Below are 21,743 nucleotides of genomic sequence, written 5' to 3' on the forward strand. Positions count from 1 at the left end.
AATTTCATATTAGCCATACCTTGTGTAAGGACAGGAGTGTGGGAGCTGGTAAGGAAAAGCCGTCTGAATAAACACTCTCAGGCTAGCACGAAACATCCGTCCAGAATAGACAAATTCACAGAAGCTATAAGTAGATTCATGATTGCGGGGGGCTGCGGGAACTGGGGAGGAATGGCTAGTGACTTCTAATGGGGACAGGATTTCTTTATGGAATGATGAAAATGTTCTAATGGTAATAGTTGTATGATTCTAGAAACATACTAAGGACTATTGTAAACATAAAATAAGCAAATTTTATGGTATATAAATTATATTTCAATAAAGTTATTTGATTTTTGTTGTTGTTGTTGTTGCTGTTGTTGTTTAGTTGTGTTTTTTTGTTTTGTTTTTTGTTTTGTTTTGGTTTGGTTTTTTGGTGATCCACACAGCAGCTGGGAGCAAGAAGTAATGAGCTCCCTGAGCATATTCAGTGAATCCTCAGAAACACAAGCGAAGGTCTAGACTTCCCACGGTTATATTCAAGGTGAAGAATAAGTGATTTTATTTGAATGTTATGAGAGAGATTGACCCAAAGGCTGGGTAGCCTGGGGATTCTTCATACTTTGCTTTTCAACAGCTCTGTGGGTTCCTTAGGGCTCACAAAAAGAAAAGGATTTATACATACACATACATACAGGTTGTTCTAGAAATAAAGTTGTATCTTCTTCCTTTTGGAGGACAGCAGGAAAGAATTAGGGACAGAGTCAGGGTCCCCACTGAGTCGCAGGATCAATAGACACCATAGCTGCTCCCCACTACTCCCACTACCACCAGTCCAGCCCCATGATGTCAGACTTGACGCTCCTCACCAAGAAGAGCACAACAGGAAACTTAGTGGTCCCGAAGCCAACTACCTGGGTTCACATGTGAATCAAGATCTGTAGGTTACCAGCTCAGGGCAAGTTACTCAGTATCTCCCTGCCTCAGTTCACCCCTTTATATGATTGGGATAATATCAATGCCAACCTCTAGGGGTGATGCGCAAATGAAATGGGTTGGTACTCGTAAGACACTTAGAACCTCACCTAGCAAATAGGAAGCACTAAAATAAAGGCATCAGTAGTAGTATTGTAACGGTAGGCAGTACGTGAATGCTTCCAATATCTGGTGAATTTGTGAAGCATGAATATGGGAATCCACTGAATGGTAAACTGAAGAGAAAGACGGAGGCAGCATAGGTGGTTTGAGACAGTGGGGGAGACACACGTGTTAGAGCATCATTTGCAAGAGATCAGGGATCCAATCCAATCCAATCCAATTTGCAAGAGATCATATCCAATCCTTAATGGCGTCAAGGATTGTGTGGTGAAAATTCAAAAACAAAACCAAAACCAACAAATGAAAAACCTCTCTCTTGGTCCTTACTCTCCCTGTTGGCTGAGAATCGTTAATTTATGTTTGTGTCACTTGGGACTCTTTGGGTGGCAAGTGGCAAAAATCCCAGCTTGAAATGACATAAGCAAATAATGACAGCAACAAAAGGCTTTGTTGCATGGAACCGACAATCTGAGGGACAGTGCTAACCTCAGTGAAATCTTAACTTCAGGGCCACTTGGGGTCACCAAAACTGTTTCTCTATCTCCTCTACCTGTCTCGTCTACTTGGACTCTGTATTGTTTGTTTTCCATTATACCTTTTCCTTGTGGTGAGATGGTGACAGCAAATGTGCCCCCATTCCACTCCATACTCCTAGGTTCAAGTCCAGTAAGAAACAAATATAAGTAAGTCTTGCCAAAAGTATCCTTGCACTGCATCAGCTCTGATTGGTCCCATCACCATCCTGAACGAATTGTGCTTCCAAATGGAGAAAATGCTTTGATTGGATTGGCGGGAGTCACACACCAAGGGTAGAAGGATGAGGTCAACACTATCTGAATTCCATAAACCAGAATTGAGGAGGGGATGGTTCCCCATGGGAGATTTGGAGGTTCATTTTACCAGCTGTACCTCCAGCTATTCTATGTTCTACTCTGTTTTGCTCACCAGCTTTCTTCCAACCCTTGCTGTATTCTCTTGGGAACAGGACAGAACAGATTCGGAGAGGAATATACCCAGAATCAGAAGTACTTGTTTTGAGTGTAAAGGGTGGTGAGGGTGTGGCCAGGGAAAACATACCAGATGGGATAATGAAGTCCAGCCTGGCAGACTGACTGTGGTCTCTAGAGACAGAGGCAACAGATGATGAGTCAGATCCACAACTATCCCTTAGAGGTTAACATGAAAGTTATGGGTTCCATAGCAGGTAGTTGGAACCGGGTAGAATAAAACCGAGAAGTGGAAGAAGTTTCTGTTATACAGAAGGGAAGCACCCCCAAGGTGTTGAAGGGGGGATTGATACTAAAGACGGCTGTCACGACATACCAATCCGAATGCACAGTGACTCTTTGCTCTTGGATGTTTGCATTTTCTTTTGGAACCTTCCTCAGAATGTCTAACTTCCCTTCAAAACTTCTGTCTTTACAGAAATGGAGCAGGCTTTTCAAAAGTCTTTAGGCAGGACTTCTGGTTTCAGCTCTAACATGTAAAGAGTTTGAAAGTTGTAACTCTCATTTCTACAACAAGGAAAAAAAGATCAATCAATGGAAAATAAATGATTTTCTAGGACCCATGGGAAAGCTGAGGTTGCAGGGTGAGCTGCCAGCCCCAAATCTGGAGAGACAGGTGAATCCAGGAGTTACAGCAGATTTTACCTGGAGCAGAAGCCACTGGAAATGTAAACTGATAAAGCCACTTAAATAGTAAATATTATGAATTCCTACAGACTGAATATGAACTATCATGATAGTGAGAAACACCTGAGGGTCCAGTTGGGGGGGGGGCACCCATATTCCAAGGATTTGACTTCCAGGAATCCTTGGCACTCTGGCAGAGGGAGGAAAAGGGTAATTGCAAAATAGGCCAGAGTGTTCTCGGAGCAAAGGCCTACTCACCAGAGGCAAAGACTTACCAGAGCCTTATCCCATCCCAGGGGAAGGTTTTCTCCTTTGTCACCCTGTAGGCCCCTCTGGCCTTCCTGTCTCATGTAAGGGCAGAAAAAGGAAAAGACCAAGAAACACTCAGGAAGGTCACAACCCGGGACCTAAACTACTAAGAGTCCAAGATGTAATAATAAGATTGTAGAACACTTTTCCTCTCCTACCATTTACCAGCACAGCAACAAGACTCCTGTATAAAAAGAGTGGATGAGGGGCGCCTGGGTGGCTCAGTGGGTTAAGCCGCTGCCTTCTGCTCAGGTCATGATCTCAGGGTCCTGGGATCAAGTCCCGCATCGGGCTCTCTGCTCAGCAGGGAGCCTGCTTCCTCCTCTCTCTCTCTGCCTGCCTCTCTGCCTACTTGTGATCTCTCTCTGTCAAATAAATAAATAAAATCTTAAAAAAAAAAAAAAAAAAGAGTGGATGAGATTTGAAAGCTCTGAGGTGCATCAAACTGTAAGGAGGAAACCCCAAAACAACAAGGAGATAAAAGCAAGGACACCAGAAGAATTTGGAGCCTCTGACACCCACGGTTTCAGCAAACATTAAACAGAGCACCTTGTAGCCATATTAACATGAAATCTCACACTAGAAGTTGATTTACTTCAGGTCCTGCTACCCCATACATCATCAGGCTTTCAAAAAAAAAAATCATAAGGCATATTAAACAGCCAGGACAAAAATGGGTCTCAACAGACAATGCAAGCATCAGAACCAGACTCAGATACCACACAGGCTTTGGAATGATTCAACAGGGAATGTAAAATAACTATGACTAATGTGCTAATGGAGCTAATAGTAAAAGTGGACAATATATGAGAGCACATGGGTAGGTTAAGCAGGGAGATGGAAACTCTTAGAGCCAAAAAGAAATTCTAGAAGTTTCTAAAAGCCAAACATTGTGACAGAAGTGAAGAATGAAGGGTACCTAGGTGGCTCAGTCAATTGTGTCTGCCCTAGGTTCAGGTCATGATCCCAGGGTCCTGGGATCGAGACCCACATTGGGCTCCTTGCTCAGTGGAGAGCCTGCTTCTCTTTCTGTCTGCAGCTCCCCCTGTTTGTGCTAGTTCTCCCCCCACCCCCCGACCCGACAAGTATATAAACAAAATCTTAAAAAAAAAAAAAAAAGAAAGAAAGAAATGAAGAGTGCCTTTGATGGAAAAAAAAAAAAAAAAAAGAATGCCTTTGATGGGCTCATCAGCAGACTGGACACATCCCAAAAAAGAATCAGTGAGCTTGAAGATAGGTCAATAGAAACTTCCCAAACTAAACTGTCAGTTAGTCGAGGCCTTCTTAGTCTTACCCAGCTTTGTCTGCATGAAGTATTGCTGTTAATCACAGAGATGACAAGGCCCTCTGACAACACGGGACCACCTTTGTAGGATGGGTAATCTTGCAGAAGTTTAGGACCCTCATTGAGCAGCTCAGCCACTCACGGTAGTGTATACACACACACACACACACACTGGCACATTCTGGGCAATGACTCCCCCCAGTGTTTCCATCTATGACTCAATTAAGAATAGAGGGCTAGACAGCATTTAGAGTTGGCCAGCAAGGAAGGGAGCATTGAGGTCTGTGTGACATCATGCTGTGTTGCACAGGCAGGTTCCAGTCAATAACTGGCAAGTGAGTGTGTGAGGAGTTGATAGAGGAACAGATTGTCCAGGCAGGGATCAAACACCCAATTACATGCAGGGTGAGGGCATAAGCTCAGAGAAAAGGAGACTCCACCTCATCCAAAATGGGGCAAAATTCCAGGTCAGTCAAGCAACAGTGGTGACTTCTAGTTGAGTTCCTCCCACTGTAATATCTTGGAGTGCCTCAGAAATTCCCTTCCTGACTCAAGACCTTGGCAGAGCCCAAAAGTCAGAGTGGACCTGCATCTGTTAGGTGGACGTAAGTGCTACTGCCAATAGAAGAAGGATTTAGAAGCCAGGCAAGGCCTGCCTCTGCTCATGTCCTCCTGTGCCTGAGCTCCCTGCACTGACTCGCTTTCTGACCTGCCTTTGGACTTATTTTCTTTAACCATCAAGAGACTCCCAAGCTTGGCCCAAACCAATGGATGTGACAGAACTTCCACTTTTGATCTTCCTTGGCTTTTTCCATCCTTGCACACTCCCCACTGTCCCCTCACACTGTAAGTGTCTGTGATGGTTACTTTGATGTGAGAACCTGGCCAGGCTGTGGTGCCCAGGTATTTGCTCAGAGAGTAGTTTAGTTGTTACTATGAAGACATATTTTAGATGTGATTAACATTTACAAGGTGTAGATTTTGAATAAAGGAGAAAGTCCTCCAGGAAGTGAATGAGCCTTGTCTAATCAGTGGAAGGCCTTCAGCTCAAAGACTGGGGTTTGCAGAAGCAGCAATTCTGCCTCAAGACTGTGACATAAAAACCCAGACTTTCCCACCTGCCAACCTGCCCTACAGATTTTAGACTTTCCAACCCCCACAGTTGCCAACTCCCTAATCTCCTTTTCTCTGAGATGATAGATAGATAGATAGATAGATAGATAGATAGATAGATAATCTCTTTGGTTCTACTTATCTATCTATACACACACATCTTCTTGGTTCTGTTTCTCTGGAGAACTCTGATACAATGTCTCTACAGAGACAGGAAAGAGTTCACCTATTTTCAATAAATGCAAACCCACATTTTTGGCCTAAAAGGAATTTTTTTTTCCATGAAAAACAACCATGCTCTCCATTTCTCTGACGATGGTATTAACAAAAATATATATCCTTTATTTAACTTTGCTGCTTTTCATTCTCTGCTTCACAGAGGTGCAACAGGTTGTGGTTTCCTGGCATGTGGGTGTCAACATTAATTCTTATTTTTAAGGAAGTCGTAATAACCCTCACCAGCCATTTTTAACTGCAGACACATGAGGGCTCCTACATCTCCAATGGCTTGGAGAGGTACCTGTGGAAATGAGAAACTGCCTGGACCACCCGTAACCCAGCACCAATCACGTTGCCACATCACACTTACTCACAGGCTTGTGGAGTCAAACTGATGAAGCTGAAACTTCCATTTTTGAAGCTGCCTTTTGTTTCATTTTTTGAAAAATGAAGAAAAATATAGGATACTACCATCTGAGCATCTCAGGAACATGCTGGCAAATAATAAAAGTGCCTTGTCTCAAGTTACCTCTCTGGAGGATTCCCTCTGGGTGCACTCTCCTATTACATCTCAGGCACCATGTTCACTGACGTCAGCAGTGGGAGGCTCTCATTGTGCCACCTGAGACAGTATTTTGTTTTACTATATAATGGTTTTCTTGACTGGAAAATGAGACTGTCCTTGTGGTGATTGGTGTGGTTTTAAAGTAAACTGCCCTGTTAATTGAAGAACTTCTCCATGGGGTGGCCCCCTACATAGCAACAGTAGAACATAAATGTGCCTGAAACAAATTTATAACACTTTGTCTTTTAGCAGAGAGGCTCATACTTTATTTTGACAAATGTAAGATAGAAAAATATCATAAAGTGAATATAGCAGTTGCTGTTTTTGTAACAGGTTTGGGATGGGCAGTGTGACTCGAAAGAGCTAGTTTAACAGGATGGATTCACTTCTGTTTGGGCTTCAGTTAATACCGAATTATTGTTCAGCCTTTGCATTTGCTTGAAAGAATATTGGACACAGTAAAACTGGCTTTTCAAAAGGTTACGGCATTCAATAATAAATATTATAAAGCAATGAACCCAAACAACCTTTAAAATAGTTTTATAATTACTAAAAACCAGCTTTAAACTTCGGGTTTAAAGCTAAGAACTCATATATTCAAAATACCTTTAACATTTTCTACCAATATACAATAGAATAATAGAATACTCTTTTAAGTGAAGAAAAATCAGAGCAAACATATTTCAGATGACTACAAACAGTAAACATCAATCCAGTGTATATATATGTCTATATACAGATGTATATAGATGTCTACATGTATACAGATGTATATAGACATATATATGTATATATATATTATTTCAATAATATACTCTTGCCAGCTGGCTATAAAAACTGTAGCTCTACTATCACTGAAGATGTACCTGGGTCCTCTTTGAGCTTTTTAAATGTGGGCATCCTGTCTATGCTCCAACTTTGGAAGGGGTGGACTGAGGAATTCTAAGTATATGCAGATATTTGGTTACGGTTCTAAAGACATACAATTCGTGTGCCAGGAGTCTGCAGCCAGAACCGCTGCTTTCCCTCATTAAGCACCTTCACATGCTTTTGTCTCTGTGATGCCTCAGGTAAGCTCACACTAAATAATTCACACGGTGCTTATGCTGTTACTGTCAGTCTGTTACAGCTTCCTTCTTTGCTTCCCTTCCCCACTCCTCAAGGAATAAAATCAGGCAGCCCCTCATTAAAATACAGTATCTCTAACATACAAAATAAGTGTATGTACATATATACATACATGCATTTCCTTTTCAAGGACTGGGTAACTCCTCATTTTCTATCAAATAATCCTTCTTCATGTACTTGGTTCCCCTAACTAACCTCCACACTTGGAGGTAAGCATCCTTCAGTGACCTCTTGCTCACTTCCTCTGGGCCGGCAGCTGTGTTGTGTGAGCTCCTAGCCACCAGCGGGCCTCCTCTGGGGCTGCCCCCTGCCTCTTGCCCACTCTTCTGAGTGGAGCCACCTGCTGCCTTGCCACCTTCTGACCCGCCATTTCCATCCTCCGCGGGCAGCTCCTCCATGACGAATGGCAGCTGATCTCCACTTGGCTGTGCCTCCTCTCCCGCCCGCTGTGTCTCTAGGTCCTCGTAGTTGCTTTGCTTTCTGGTCTCCAAGAATTTGGCCACGCAGTAAATGATGGAACCCAGGGTGTTCACCACCACCCCGGCAATGAACAGAGAGGTGGGCTCCACATCGCTGAAGGCCACCATGCCCACTGTGATGGTGGCGATGCTCTTCACCACACCCACGAAGCTGGTGGTCACCGCCGAGTTGATGTAGGTGCAGTGCAGCGTGGTGAAGTTCATGGCGCAGCCGATCAAGATGCAGGCCACGAAGATGCAGACCATGGCAGGGTCCTTCCAGCCAGGGAAGGTCCAGGCGTGGATAGAGTCGGTGCTGGCGAAGGAGCAGACGACCAGCAGTGGGGTGGCGGACACGGCGATGACGTACTGAGCGGTCAGCGGCCCGTGCTCTGTGTCGGCGCTGGCCTTCTGGATGAGCACCAGGTAGGCGGCATGCACCAGGACTGCCAGCACGCCCGTGACGTACCCGATGGGATCGCCGGTCAGATCGCCAGCTCCTGGAGCGCCCCAGGAGAACCGCGGAGCCAGGGCAGGAAGGAAAAAGAGAAGACAGCGGGTTGGCGAGGGTGGGTATTACTGGGACAACGCGTAGGGTTGGGGAGTAGACAGGGTTCGCGTCCCAGCTCTGCCCACGGGTATAAAAAGAGCCAAGTTCAGCCAATGCCCAGTTCCAGGTATAATCGGTGGCGCCTTCCGGGCCATATCCTGGGGCACCCTGTCTAGTTCTGTCCAAGAGAAAGGCCCGGGAGGGCACAAGTGCCCCCGGGGTAGGCATGGAGGTCACCCAGGCTCGTGGTACCCTGGCCTTCTCCGTGGTGTTCCGGAAGAAGAGGGAACCCCAGCTAGGCTCTTCTAACCCCGGGGCGGGCTGGGCGCCGAGCGAAAGTCTCTCTCTCTCTCTCTCTCTCTCTCTCTCGACCCTTCTCCCATTCCCGCTGGCTCCCTTTGGGTTCAGTCCTGCAAGCTCAGCTCTCAAGTGGGGCTCAATCCGCCTTCTCAGCACCTCACGCGGCGCCAGAGACCCCCAAATTAGCCTCCGCGGCTCAGGCTTGGTTTCCATTGTCCCTCGTCCCCCATCACTCCAGCACCGCGTGACCCAGGGAAGTTCACGGCCCCCCTTCTTCCGACTCAGCCTGGGGGCTCCAGTTCCCAGGCTCTGGAGGCTCCCCCACCCCTCCTGGAGGGAGCAAGGGAGATAGGGTGGAGGAGAGGGGAGATTGGGGGAGGGAGGGAAGGGAAGGCGGAGAGGGAGATACCGGTTTAGGCAGGGGCGGGGGTCGGAAGCCTGGACTGGGGGGAGGGGTGCGCTCTGAAGGAGGAGGTCGGAGTGCTGGGGAAGGCTCGGCTTGGTTTCAGAAGTCCCGTTAGCGAGCCGAGCACTCTCATTCAAGCCTTTCTCTGCCTTCCATCTGGAAGTGAGGGCCTTGCACTAAGTGATCCCCGCCATCTCTGTCGGGTGGGGTAGGTTGGGTCGGGGGTGGGCGCGGGTCCCGCTCACCTGCCAGGGCGGCGCCGCAGGTGGTGATGAGCACGGCCGCGAGCACCCCGGGCGAGGGCGCGCCGTTCTTGAGCACCAGAACGCCGATGAGCATGGTGACCAGGGGCAGGCAGCGCTTGAAGACCACGTACATGGGCAGGCTGAGGCCGCGTAGGGACCAGAGCGTGAGGCTGGACTGCAGCGTGGAGAGAACTGCGACCCCCGCGAAGGAGCGCGCCAGGCTCAGGCCGAAGGGGGGCACGGCGATGAGCCCCAGGCGCCGCAGCAGCTCCAGGCTCAGCGCCGCCGTGGAGCTGGTCAGGCACTGCACCAGGGTCAGGAAGGAGAACTGGTAGCGGCTGATGAGGAACTTGAGCAAGATGTTGAGGGAGCCCGAGAAGACCCCATGCGCGATAGCCACGGAGATGCCCAGCACGCGGCCCCGGCACAGATGCCGCATCGCGCCTGCCGCGCCGCACCCGGTGGTGGCGGAGCTCCGGGACCTGCGGGAGGAGAGCGGGGAAGAGAGCCGCGAGCGGCAGAGCGAGGGCGGCGGGGGTGACCGCCCAACCCCGCGGCGAAGGGCAAGGGGCGCCGGCTCGCTGCAGAGGGCACCTACAGCCAGGCGTCCTCGCGGCTCCGCGGCTCCGCGTCCGAATGCCCCGCAGCTCCCGGGAGGCAGTGATGAGGGCGGGGGACTCCGAAAAGTGGCGGGGCGGGGGGGGGGCTGGTCTGAGAGGAGTGGCGGGAAACCTAGCGACAGCGATTTGTAAGTATGTGACGAGCTGCGATGGGTTGCGTCCCGCGCGGTTTCCCAGTCAGGGCGGACGCTGTGCACCTGGAAGCCCGGGCAGCTGCAGCTAGCGGGACCCCACTCGCACCTCTCCCGCACCCCAGCGCCCATCCAGGCGGGCTCTCCGGGCGCCCTCCCCTCTCCTACCGCAATGTCAGCCGCTCGCGCTGGCCTCTTCCTTCCAGCTCCGAGCCCAGGAGAGCGGGGTGGGGGATCCCGGGCACAGCTAAAGATTGTGGAAACAGCAGCGCTCCAGGGTCGAGCTTATTAGCGGCAACAAGTGACAGCACCCTCCGCCCCAACCTTGCCCCTCCCTTCTGGAGCTTCAGAGGCTTTTCTGTCCGCCGCCCCTACTGGCACAGCCGCAGGACCTTGTCCAGCTGCCCGATCGGAGAGGGGGAAAAGTCGGTGCCAGAGGGCTGCGGGGCTTCCTGATGCTTGGGCGCCCGTGCCCTCATATTGGAGAAACCAACAGCCCCAGGACGCCTCCCCGGCGTGCTTTAGGACGCCAAGGCTGGCCTCTTCCCTGTCGCGGGCAACACGCTCCCCAGTCCGTGCGCTTTTCAGGGAGGCAACTGGGATGACTGGCGTGGCTCTGGGGGAGTTTCGGGGGTGGGGGCTCTGTGGCCCTGCCGGACTGCGGAGCCTGGGACACACGTTCCAAGTGGGGTAAGGATGTGAAATAAGCATAAAAGCAAAAGCTAAAGTCTCTGGAGGGAGAACCTTCCACTGATCTGGTGGATCGCGGGGGCGACAGTGCCCCAGAGGTGGGCGGGAGCGACTGGCCACGCTAAGACTTGCAGGGGGGTGCGTTGCCGGGAGGGGTGGGGGAGGGCGTAGCGTGGGCAGGAACTCCCGGGCGAGACCGCGCCGAGACTAGGTGTAGCTTTCTCTGGAACCTCTGGAACCGACCGCAGCCTGCCGGGCTGTCGTTGGCGGCTTTGGGGAGCAAAGCCTAACTCTTACCCCCCGGAGCCCCTGCAGGACTTGAGAGCTGTTCACCTGCATCTGGCTAAAAGAAAAAGGAAATTCTTATTTTCTGCGTGCACAAAGCTTCTGTGACCCTTCGGTCTGAATTTCGTTCCCTGGAAAGTAAAGCCCGGACGCGGCAACTCAGCAAAGGGGTTCGCTCAGCCGAGGACGCAGCTAAAAGCCAGACACATTCAGTTTTCGCGTTGCTTTAAAATTATGGACTTGGCCAGGGTTTGGGAGCGAGGAAGAGAGCTTGAAATTGCTGCGCACCACCGCTCCCTTCCGTTCACTTTTCCTAGCCACCCACTCCCAGGGGGATCCCAACCTCCTAACCCTTATCTGCTGCACGAACTAATATACACGAACCGTTTCTTTAGTGATTGTTTTGTTTTCTCTGCGACACTTCCAGCCTGGATACTGAAGCAGCGATTATTTTTACCAGAGCAGAAAAATAATTTCCATCAGGGACTAGCAGCATCACTGCAGTCCTTATTCAGGGCCAGCTTTGCATGTGCTGGGAGATCATGTTGGTGGGAGAGATCTAGGTTTCAACCAGTCTGGCCCATGGCCTAGTAGGGCCACCTCCCTGCCCCCCTCAGGTGGACACTCAAGAAAATGTTTGCAAATGGCTCAGTGTGTCAGCTTTCCAGGAATAACACTGGAAAGCAATCTACCAAATCCCGGGCTTCTAGTTCCCTGGGAAATTCTTTGTTTTTGTTGCTAACAGCTATGGTTACACACTGTTGGCTGGTTCATGGACTCTGTTTTTCAAGTGATGTTCTCTCTTTAGGAAATGGGGTCTTAAGTAACGTTACATGTATGTGTGTAGTATAAGCATATAAACAAAGTATAATCAGATTATTAAGAAACTTGAAGATGAACTTTTCAAAGAAATCAGCAAATAACAGATCTCTGCTTCTGGGGACCATTCCAATAAAAGCCACCTTAAGTGAACACAATAAAGAACTGTCTGCACAGACCTAGTTTTGGAATGATTTATTTCTGCCAGCAATATAATTGCTTCCATTTGTGATCCTAACATTAGGTAAAAGATTTGGGGCTGATTCAGCTATCTTACCCTTCTCATTTAGGCAAGAAAATTTAGCTTAATACTGGAAACCTACATTGGCATGAAACAATTAATTTTCTCCACTTTATTGCATATAATTCTTTTCCATTAGGGCTTTCATTTAAAAAAATTAGTACCATCTCCCACACCAATTACTAGATAAGCCCTTAAAGAAAAATGGGAAAAACAAGAATACTATGTTTAGCAAGGTTAATTGAACAAGAATGTAGATCTGAAGGTCAAAAAGCTATTTGACCTACTGGTATCAAGCTCCATTATCTTTGGAGCTACTTAATACATATTGATGGCATTAAGTAAATCCTTTAGTTCGTTCATTTGGCAAACATACAGTGAGTATTTGGGGCCAGGCTGGTGGTTAGCCATGGAGAATTCAAAGATGAGCACTCATCTCAGTTCTTAGGGGTTCACAGGTGGAGGTGAGGCAACACAATGATCCTTATGCTACAGTGGGGCCTCCTGTCAGAAACAGGGGAGCAACAAAGAGGACAATAAAATCAGCTTTCTCAAGACATCCTGGAGAAGGAAATATGGTCTTCTTTCATTATTTTTAATTGCAAACATAACCCATTCTTATTATAGTATGTAAAAAGAAACACACTTTAGAACAGTAACTGAACATGCTAACTTCAAGATCCCTCACCCCCAACCCCACACCAACATTACTACACAGAGCTGGCTCCTGGTGCAAACCTTTAAGTTCTTCTTCCATATCTATGTATACATAATAATCCCCCTTTTAGGAGCCCTCCTACACTGTTGGTGGGAATGCAAGCTGGTGCAGCCACTCTGGAAAACAGCATGGAGGTTCCTCAAAATGTTGAAAAGAGAACTGCCCTATGACCCAGCAATAGCACTAGTGGGTATTTACCCTAAAGATACAAACGTAGTGATCCAAAGGGGCACGTGCACCTGAATATTTATAGCAGCAATGACCACAATAGCCAAACTATGGAAAGAACCTAGATGTCCATCAACAGATGAATGGATCAAGAAGATGTGGTATATATACACAATGGAATACTATGCAGCCATCAAAAGAAATGAAATCTTGCCATTTGCGACAACATGGATGGAACTAGAGCGTATCATGCTTAGCAAAATAAGTCAAGTAGAGAAAGACAACTATCATATGATCTCCCTGATATGAGGAAGTGGTGATGCAACATGGGGGCTTAAGTGGGTAGGAGAAGAATCAATGAAACAAGATGGGATTGGGAGGGAGACAAACCATAAGTGACTCTTAATCTCACAAAACAAACTGAGGGTTGCTGGGGGGAGGGGGTTTGGGAGAAGGGGGTGGGATTATGGACATTGGGGAGGGTATGTGCTTTGGTGAGTGCTGTGAAGTGTGTAAACCTGGCAATTCACAGACCTGTACCCCTGGGGATAAAAATATATGTTTATAAAAAAATAAAAAATTAAAAAAAAATCCCCCTTTTAAAAAATGATAAAATTGGGATATCTACCTAATTGTGTATAATTTACTATTTTAAAAAGCATATTGTGGTGGGTTAGCCTCCAAGATCCCTGCTTCCTCGTAGTCACACCTCTGGTCAATCCCTCCTACGTTGCACCAGGGCTGGTCTGTGTGACCAATAAGACAGCAGAAGTGATGGCGTCGCTTGCTAACATTAGTTTATAAAAGAGACCTGTACCCCTGGGGATAAAAATATATGTTTATAAAAAATAAAAAAATTTATTAAAATTAAAAAAAAAAAAAAAAAAGCAACAGCAAAAAAAAAGACTGAACCTTCCATCTTGAACTTTCTGTCAGCTCAGCCTGGAGGAAGCCAGATGCCATATTATAGAGACACTCACGCAACCTGTGTAGGGTCCCACATGGTGGACGCCTGCTAACAACCATGTGAATGACTTTGGAAGCTGATCCTTTAGCCCCAGTGGAGCTTCGGATACCTCCAGCCTCAGATGACAGCTTCCCTGTCCTGTTCATGAAAAAAGTGGAGTCAGAACCACTCAGCTAAGTCATCTTTGGGTTCCTGACCTATGGAAACTCTAAAGTAAATGTATGTTATTTTAAGCTGCTATGTTTTGGGGTGCTTGTTGTATAGAAATAGGAAACTCATACACCTATTGATAACAATGTATTTATTTTCATGTCAGGACACATAGTTCTCCCTTATTCTTTTTGATGATTATTCTATAGTATTACCTTTCTTCTGTAGACAGGCATCTGGATGTCACCAAACAATGATGTAATGAATACCCTTGGGCATTTGTTCTTACATTCTCTGTACCTATTTGGAGTGGGAGCATACAGACAGAGAATTCTAGAACTGGAACTGCTGAGTCATTTAAATCTTCACTGCCAAACTGCCTTCCAAACAGGTGTATAACGGTGCTCTCCCCGTGCTTTTTTAAAGATTTATTTATTCATTTTAGAGCAAAAGAGAGCATGAACATGGAGGGGGTGCTTTAGCAGGGTTGGGGGGGCACAAGGAGAGGGAGAGAGAAACTCAGGCAGGCTCCCCTCAAATGCAGAGCCTGCCCAGGGGATTCATCCTACCACCCTGAGATCATGACCTGAGCTGAAATCAAGAGTTGGACACTCAACCAACTGAGCCAGCCTGGCGCCCCAACAGTGCTCATGTTAACTTAATATTATCAGTATTTTAGTGTTTGCCAAACTGATAAGCAAAAGAACAAAAAACAAACAACCCCCCCTCAAAATGCCAAACCAAACAACAACAAAAACAATGGACTCTCATTTTAATTTGCATTTCTTTGTGGCCTATTAGACAAAGTCTGGGCACTATTTTTGAAGGGTTCTAAACATTTGCATTTTTACAGCTGTTAATTATCTATTGATATCCTTTGTCCACTTTTATGTTTGGTCATTTTAAGTGATTTTTAGAGAGCTCTTTATAAATTATGGCTATTAATTTGTTACATATGTTGCAAATATAGCTTCCAATCTATCTTAGCTTTGCTAATGGTATATTTTGCTATTTTAATTTTTGTATGTTGTAATCTTTTTCTTTAGTCATTTCTCATAACTTTCAAATGAGAGATAAGAATTTGTCAAAACAATGTATACCTGAAACCAATGTAATGTAACATTTTGCATCAACTATCCTTCAATCAAAAAGAAATAACAATTCAGTGAGTCAAGAGCAGGGCAAACCAGGAAGTGGACTACCTTGGACAAAGAAATGAACACTTGCATTATTTATACGGGGAGTCTGTGAACACAGCCATGTTGTGGACCATAAAGTTGGTCAACACGTGGAGGGAAGCAATGCTGCTGAGAGAGGCAGGGGCTAGCCCCAAAGGACTGCAGCTGTCTGATTAAAGAGCTTGAACTTTTCCTATAGGTGATCCTATATGCAGAGTAAGGTTTTACACTCAAATTGATGTAATCAGATCGCATTTTTAGATCTGTCTCCAACAGGTGTGTTGGGGAGGATGGCTCCAAGGGCACAAAACTAGAAATAGACCCCTCATTTAGGAAGGGACTGTCTGCTGGGATCGTCCAGAAAAAACTTAATAATGGCTTGAACCAGGGCAGTGGTGGTTGGATTGAAGGGAGGAGACAGAATGGAGACATATCGGCCGGGGGGGGGGGGGGAGGGGGGAAGGGTTCAAGGGGCAGGATTTATGTGATGCGTCTTGGAGTAGAGAGGTGGGCAAAAGGGAAGGAACAAGAATGGTATTTAAACCTTTAGCTTGAGCCCCTGGGTAGACAGTACTGGCAACGAATGAGAAAGCATTGGCCAGAGGAGTCCATTAGGGAGCAAGACCAGTGTGTTTTAGAAGAAAATGAGCACAAAGGCTATGGGAGAGCTGGGTGGGGGAGGCAGGAGATAGATATTTGGAAGTTTTCAGTAAATATATGGAAGTAAAAAATATGTCTCACTCAAGAAGAGGCCTGCTAAGAAATTAATGAGTTCTTTTTGGGAAGAGCCAAATGATAGCCAAGTTGGTCAGTTATAAAGTGCAAGAGGTATAAAACACAGTGGGCTCCCAGCCTGGATCTTCTTGGGGTGACATACCTTGGTAGGGTCGCTCCACACCCAGGGTCAGCTTCTTAGCAATTTAGACTTCAGATCCAATCACAGCAGATTCATATTCCAGCTCTATATTTGTTGGCTCCTAGACTCCTGAGAGCCTTCTTCTTTGTCTGCAAAACTGGGAGGGCTTCCTTGCAGGGATGTTATATAAATCAAAAGGAGTAACATACAGAAATCATCTCCCATTGTGCCCAGATCACAGAAGAAGTTGGCGGAGGCAGGCAGGAGGAAAGCTAAGAGCTCACTGGCCAAGAGACCAATGATGTCCTGAAGCTGCTTGGCTTGGGAACTACGAAGAATTTAAAAATCTTCAGAATTCTCTTCCAGGAGAGAATCCAGCACCTTGCCTTCTAGTTTTCCAATCCTATCCCCAGGGAACCCACTGGATAAACATTCACCCACACTCTTTCATCCTGAGGAACTCCAAGAACCTGAGTTAAGTATTATGGAGTTAGGGTTCCAGACGTCTCTCACGTCCTCAAAATTGAGGGGGGTAGTGGAAATCAAGTTTTTAAATCACAAGTATATGTTTCAAAAGATACATGATAGATTATTTTAATAAAATCTCTGGCATTCTCAAAGGAAAGTAAGTAATTTTGTTTCATTGTAAATGGGCCCTGGGTGAGGTCTTTTTAACAGTCTGTGATAAATCCAGCTGCTAAAAGACCCCCACTGGGAACCTGCTTTTACTGAACTGCGTTTGCTGTGATGCCTCTTGTTCTGGAAGGAACCGAGAAACAGCTCCATTGGCCTTATCATCATGACAGCCCTAAGGATGTCTCCGACCATGTGATCCTTACATTATACTCACGTTATGACAGTTGTATCCTCTCCCAAAACAGTTTGTATTGATTGGTCTAAGAACTAAAAAGAGTTGTACTTTTTCCCGAGTGCATTCACTCATGAAACAAAAATTTCTTGACCAGATGTGGTACTAGGGCCACGCCTGCAACAGGACAAAGTCCCTGCTGTTAGGTCTTGGGGGCTGAATTGTGTACTCAACCAGGCTTCCCATTTTTGCTGCTGGGAGCAACTTTCTAGGACTCTGGGGCACAGATGTTCAAGTCCCACTCATGGCTTCACTTTCTGCTCCTTTTGTTTTATCTCTTATGTAGTCCTGTTTTTGTATGTTGTAAGCTGTCAATTTTTCTTTTTCTGGGACAAATAGACAAATATGTAATGTAAATACATACATACAACAATATACATATATTCTAATTTTTGTTGCATTATTACAAATATATTTTGCTCTTTAAAATTCTCAAAAACTTGTTAAAAATAACAATTTATGCCATTTATATTTTATTGTAATATTATATAAAAATATAAATGTTATGCAAAGTTGTTTTACTAATTTTTCCCTTTCCACATATTTGGCCTCCCCCCCCACAACAGGTCATCCGCACTTAGGGATTTTTCTAGGAGATTAAGGGAGGTACTGACTGAGCAGGGTTTATGGCATTACTTAGGGATAGTTTCAAGGGTAACTGCTTGAAACTTATTAATAGGACCTAAGACTTTTTGCCCAGTGACCAGTTTTTGTTGTTGTTGTTGTTTCAATTGATAATAGAGAAGTAGGAAGAGAGAAATATAGGGTGAGGTTGTAACATCTAAAAAGATATGAATAAATGTAAAAAACATGGAAGCTTTTAACTCACAGCATTCCATGTTCTTTTTGTTTGTTTGTTTATTTGACAGACAGAGATCATTAATAGACAGAGAGGCAGGCAGAGAGGGGAAAGCAGGCTCCCTGCCGAGCAGAGAGCCCGATGCAGGGCTCCATCTCAGGACCCTAAGATCATGACCTGAGCTGAAGGCAGAGGCTTAACCCACTGAGCCACCCAGGCACCCTGCATTCCATGTTCTGAAAACATGCTATCAGTCCTTAAGATAATCTCATTCAGAACATAGCAGATGCTCAGTAAATACTGCTGAATAAATCAAATCTATATTACAGCACTCTTACTGAATCACAGATACCTCTATATTATAAATAGTATTGTATTCATATATATATAAACTATATTAGAAAAAGCAATATTGCTAGGATGTCATAAAATCATAAGTAATCAAGAGATATAGTTTATTTTAATTTTTACCAACAGCAGTGATTATATTTTACATCAAAAATGACAAATTAAAAATGAAATATATCACTATCAATATAATCTAGAGCTCTCCCATATTTTAATCCATTTCACAAAACAGAGATCACATTTCAATCGACACTACAAGAGGTACTAGAACATCAATTATTCCTTAGGATTTTAAGAAATATGGCTTATGTACCAGGCTTAAATTGTGAACCAAAGTCTTTATCAGCTGCCTCAAAATGATCCCAGGGTAAATTTTTAAAATTTGAAATCTGAATAGCTCATAAAAGCATAATATCTATATTATCAATAGTTAATTTATTTCCTGTTAAGTAGCCTTCAGCCTGAGTCTCCTTTGCTTCTGACTGGGGGCGTCCATCTCAAGCAGGCATAGTAAGGCAAACAGGATCATATATCTTTATTGTTTCATCCCAAGCACAATCAGCCACCTAGAAAACAAAAAGGAAGTAAGAAGCATAATTTACAAACATTCAAGGTTGGCAGCAAAAGCTGAAGTCATTGAGAGTGGAAGCAGATCACACAGTGGTAAACATTACTTTCCCTCTTAAGGATACACTTCAGGGATTGTTTCCAATTGATGGAAATTGCCTGTAAGGATTTCCTGCCTCACCATTAGCTCACCACAGTCGCACCTCACCCCAGAAGTACATCATCCCTATATGTCTCGGGATAAATGAAAAAACTGGGAACTGAGGCACCATGTTAGATATAGTGGGGACAGAAAGGAGATAAAGTAGAGTGCCTGCCTTCACAGAATGGTTCTTTCAAGACCTGTGGTGGGAAGTGCTCTAATAGAGACTCTCAGAGGAGGGACTATCTGAATCCAAGTCGGGTGGTATCAGAAGTCTTTAGAAAAGCTATGGTATTCACCCTGGCCCTCTTTAGGGGCAGACATGGGCGATAAAGACATTCAAGTCTACACGTCGTAAAAACATGAAAAGAGGAAAGGCCATGGTGCTCAGGAACTGGGTGTTAAAAGGTTTGTGAGTATAGCAATGTCTCAGAGACTAAGATTAATATATAAAATCAATTGTAGGGGCACATGGGTGGCTCAGTTAGTTAAGGGTCTGCCTTCAGCTCAGGTCATGATCCCAGAGTCCTGGGATCAACTCTGCTTCTTCCTCTCCCACTCCCTCTACCTATGCTCTCCTCCCTTCCCCCACCCCCATCAAATAAATAAATAAATTCTTAAAAAAATAAAATCAATTGTATTAAATAACAAAGTACTTAGTAACACATTTAATAAAAGACATGCAAAACAGCCACACTAAAACCAAAAACACTGCTCAGAGAAATTAAAGAGGCCTAAATAAATGAGGAAATATGTGCAAAGGTTCAATAATGTTCCAAATTTAATTCTCCCCACAAAATTTATAAATAATTCATTATCTCAGCAGGCTTTTTAATAAAAATGGACAAGGTGGCTTTTAAAGTTTATGTGGAAATGCCCAGGACCTAGAATAGCTAAAGAATCTTGAAAATGAACAGCAAAAATGTACTTATACTTACTACCTGATTCAAGACTAACCATAAAATTGTAGTAATCAAAACAGTGCAATGTTGGTATAAGGATATACAAGTAGATCAAGGAACAGAACAGAGTTCAGGAATAGACCCCACACTTTTCATCCAATGTACCAAAACAATTCAACAGGGAAAAGAAGGTCTTTACAACTAATAGTGCTAAAAATGGATATCTATATGGGGGAAAAAAATGATCCTCAGCCCCAACTTCACACCAGAAACAAAATGTAATTTCAGGCGGACGAGCCATGAACCTAAATCTAAAAGCTAAAGGTATAAAGCTTTGAGAAGAAAACACAGAATATATTCTCAATCTGAAGATAGGTGAAGATTTTTTAGACAGGACACAGAAAGCATTACCCACAAAAATTTGCTAGGTGCAATTGAAAATAAAACTTTTGCTCATCAAAAGACACCATGAAGAAAATAAATAGGTAAGAGACAGAATGGGAAGAAATGCTCCCAAAACCAATGCATCTGATAACGTGTATCCAGAATAAAATATAAAGAACTGTAACTCAATAATGAAAAGACAATGAAATTAAAAACAGGCAAAAGCCTTTACTAACAGACAGAAAAAGATATATGACCAATAAGTAGATAAAAAAATAAAATGTTCAACATCATTAGGCACCAGGGAAATACAAATAAAAACCATAATACAATATGGCCACAGACTCAGAAGAAGGGCTAAAATCAAGGACAGACAGCATCAAATGTCAGCTGCCAAGCAGCTGTAACTTGCACACGTGGCTGCTACAACCACTTTGGGAAACTGGCTGTTTCTACGAAGTTAACCATATACCTATCTTTAAACTCAGTAATTCCACTTCTAGAGGTTTATCCTAGACATATGAAAATGGCTTTATGTAACAATGCATAGCAAGAATGCTCACAGCAACGTCATTCACCGTAGCACAACCCGGAAACAACCAAAATCTCTCTGGACAAGAGCAGGTAACAAACTGTAATAAATTCCCGCAGCGGAGAGTTACAGAGCAACACGCAGAGGGTGCTATCAATATGCTCAACAATGGGGATGACTCACAGACATTACATTGGTGAAAGAAGCCAAAAACAAGAGTAACTTACAGGCACTTCCACCGTATATGTTTGAAAACAGTCGAAACTTACTCTAAGATTAAAACAAACAAACAAACAAACAAACGGAAAAGTTTTGTCTTGTTTCTTCAGCTGGAGGTTGAGGTGGGACTGGGGGAGGCTGGACAGAGATAGAAGAGAAGTTTGGAGGAAGAGGCAAATGTTCTATATTGTGATGGGTGTAGATTGCACAGTGTACCTGTCTGTCAAAACACAGATCTAAGACTTGTACATTTGGATTTATATAACTGATACCCAAATCTAGTAAGAATAATAAAGACACTAATGATAATAACTGAACGGAGGTGGGACATGAGTAGAGGGATAAATAAAACAAGGATGTTGATCATTGTTGAAGCTGGGTAAGGGAAGAAGTTCATTATCCTATTCTATTAACTTCTAATATGTGTGAAATTTTTCATAATAAAAAAAAAATCCAAAAATGTAGACAGTGACATGAAGGATGAAGTGGCATGAGAGAGATTTTGACTGAAGTTATTTGTACTCTATTTCCCACCTGTAATGGTGAAAAAGGCTCAGAGTTTCACAAAGGAATTCATAGTCTTAGTGCACAGTCAAATTACCGGGCTGTCACCGTGTACAAGAACCACTCATATTGATCTGAACACATTAACTCCTTATCACTCACTAACAGTATTTTAGATCACAATCCACACTGAGAGAGCAGTAGAGACATAAGCGTTAAACACCAGGCTCTTCAAGATCTGATTGCTACCTACTTCTTTGTTTCTTACCACACCAGGCTCACACACTCAATCCCTGCCTCTCGTTCATGCCTCTGTGCTCTTGTCCTTTCACCGATCCCTCCCGAGTCACCTCTCTTCTCCCTCCC

The 21,743-nt window shown here is 44.7% G+C and overlaps 2 protein-coding genes across 2 annotated transcripts in view; both read right to left on the reverse strand.

The window, feature by feature from the left end:
• Nucleotides 1–6,266: 6,266 nt before the first annotated feature.
• On the reverse strand, nt 6,267–12,902 carry SLC35D3 (solute carrier family 35 member D3). The gene is made up of 2 exons (XM_059177454.1): nt 9,290–12,902; nt 6,267–8,288 (listed from the first exon to the last, which is right to left on the reverse strand). The coding sequence occupies exons 1-2, from the start codon at nt 10,170–10,172 to the stop codon at nt 7,456–7,458; spliced, it is 1,716 nt and encodes a 571-aa protein (XP_059033437.1). The 5' UTR covers nt 10,173–12,902; the 3' UTR covers nt 6,267–7,455.
• A 5,300-nt stretch (nt 12,903–18,202) lies between these two features.
• The window catches only part of PEX7 (peroxisomal biogenesis factor 7), an 88,662-nt gene continuing 85,121 nt past the window's right edge, over nt 18,203–21,743 (reverse strand). Inside the window, exon 10 of the mRNA XM_059177455.1 lies at nt 18,203–18,693. Within this exon, the coding sequence (XP_059033438.1) occupies nt 18,625–18,693 (69 nt within the window). The 3' untranslated portion in view covers nt 18,203–18,624. The remainder of the gene's footprint in view (nt 18,694–21,743) is intronic.

The sequence above is a fragment of the Mustela lutreola genome, chromosome 6, assembly GCF_030435805.1.
Source record: "Mustela lutreola isolate mMusLut2 chromosome 6, mMusLut2.pri, whole genome shotgun sequence".
Lineage (NCBI taxonomy): Eukaryota > Metazoa > Chordata > Mammalia > Carnivora > Mustelidae > Mustela > Mustela lutreola.

Coding starts and splice junctions, on each gene's coding strand:
- SLC35D3 (XM_059177454.1), bottom strand. CDS start 10,172: ATGGGCGCTGGGGTGCGGGAGAGGTGCGAGTGGGGTCCCGCTAGCTGC. Junction 8,289..9,289: donor CTGCGGCGCCGCCCTGGCAG/GTGAGCGGGACC, acceptor GGGGCGCTCCAG/GAGCTGGCGATCTGACCGGC.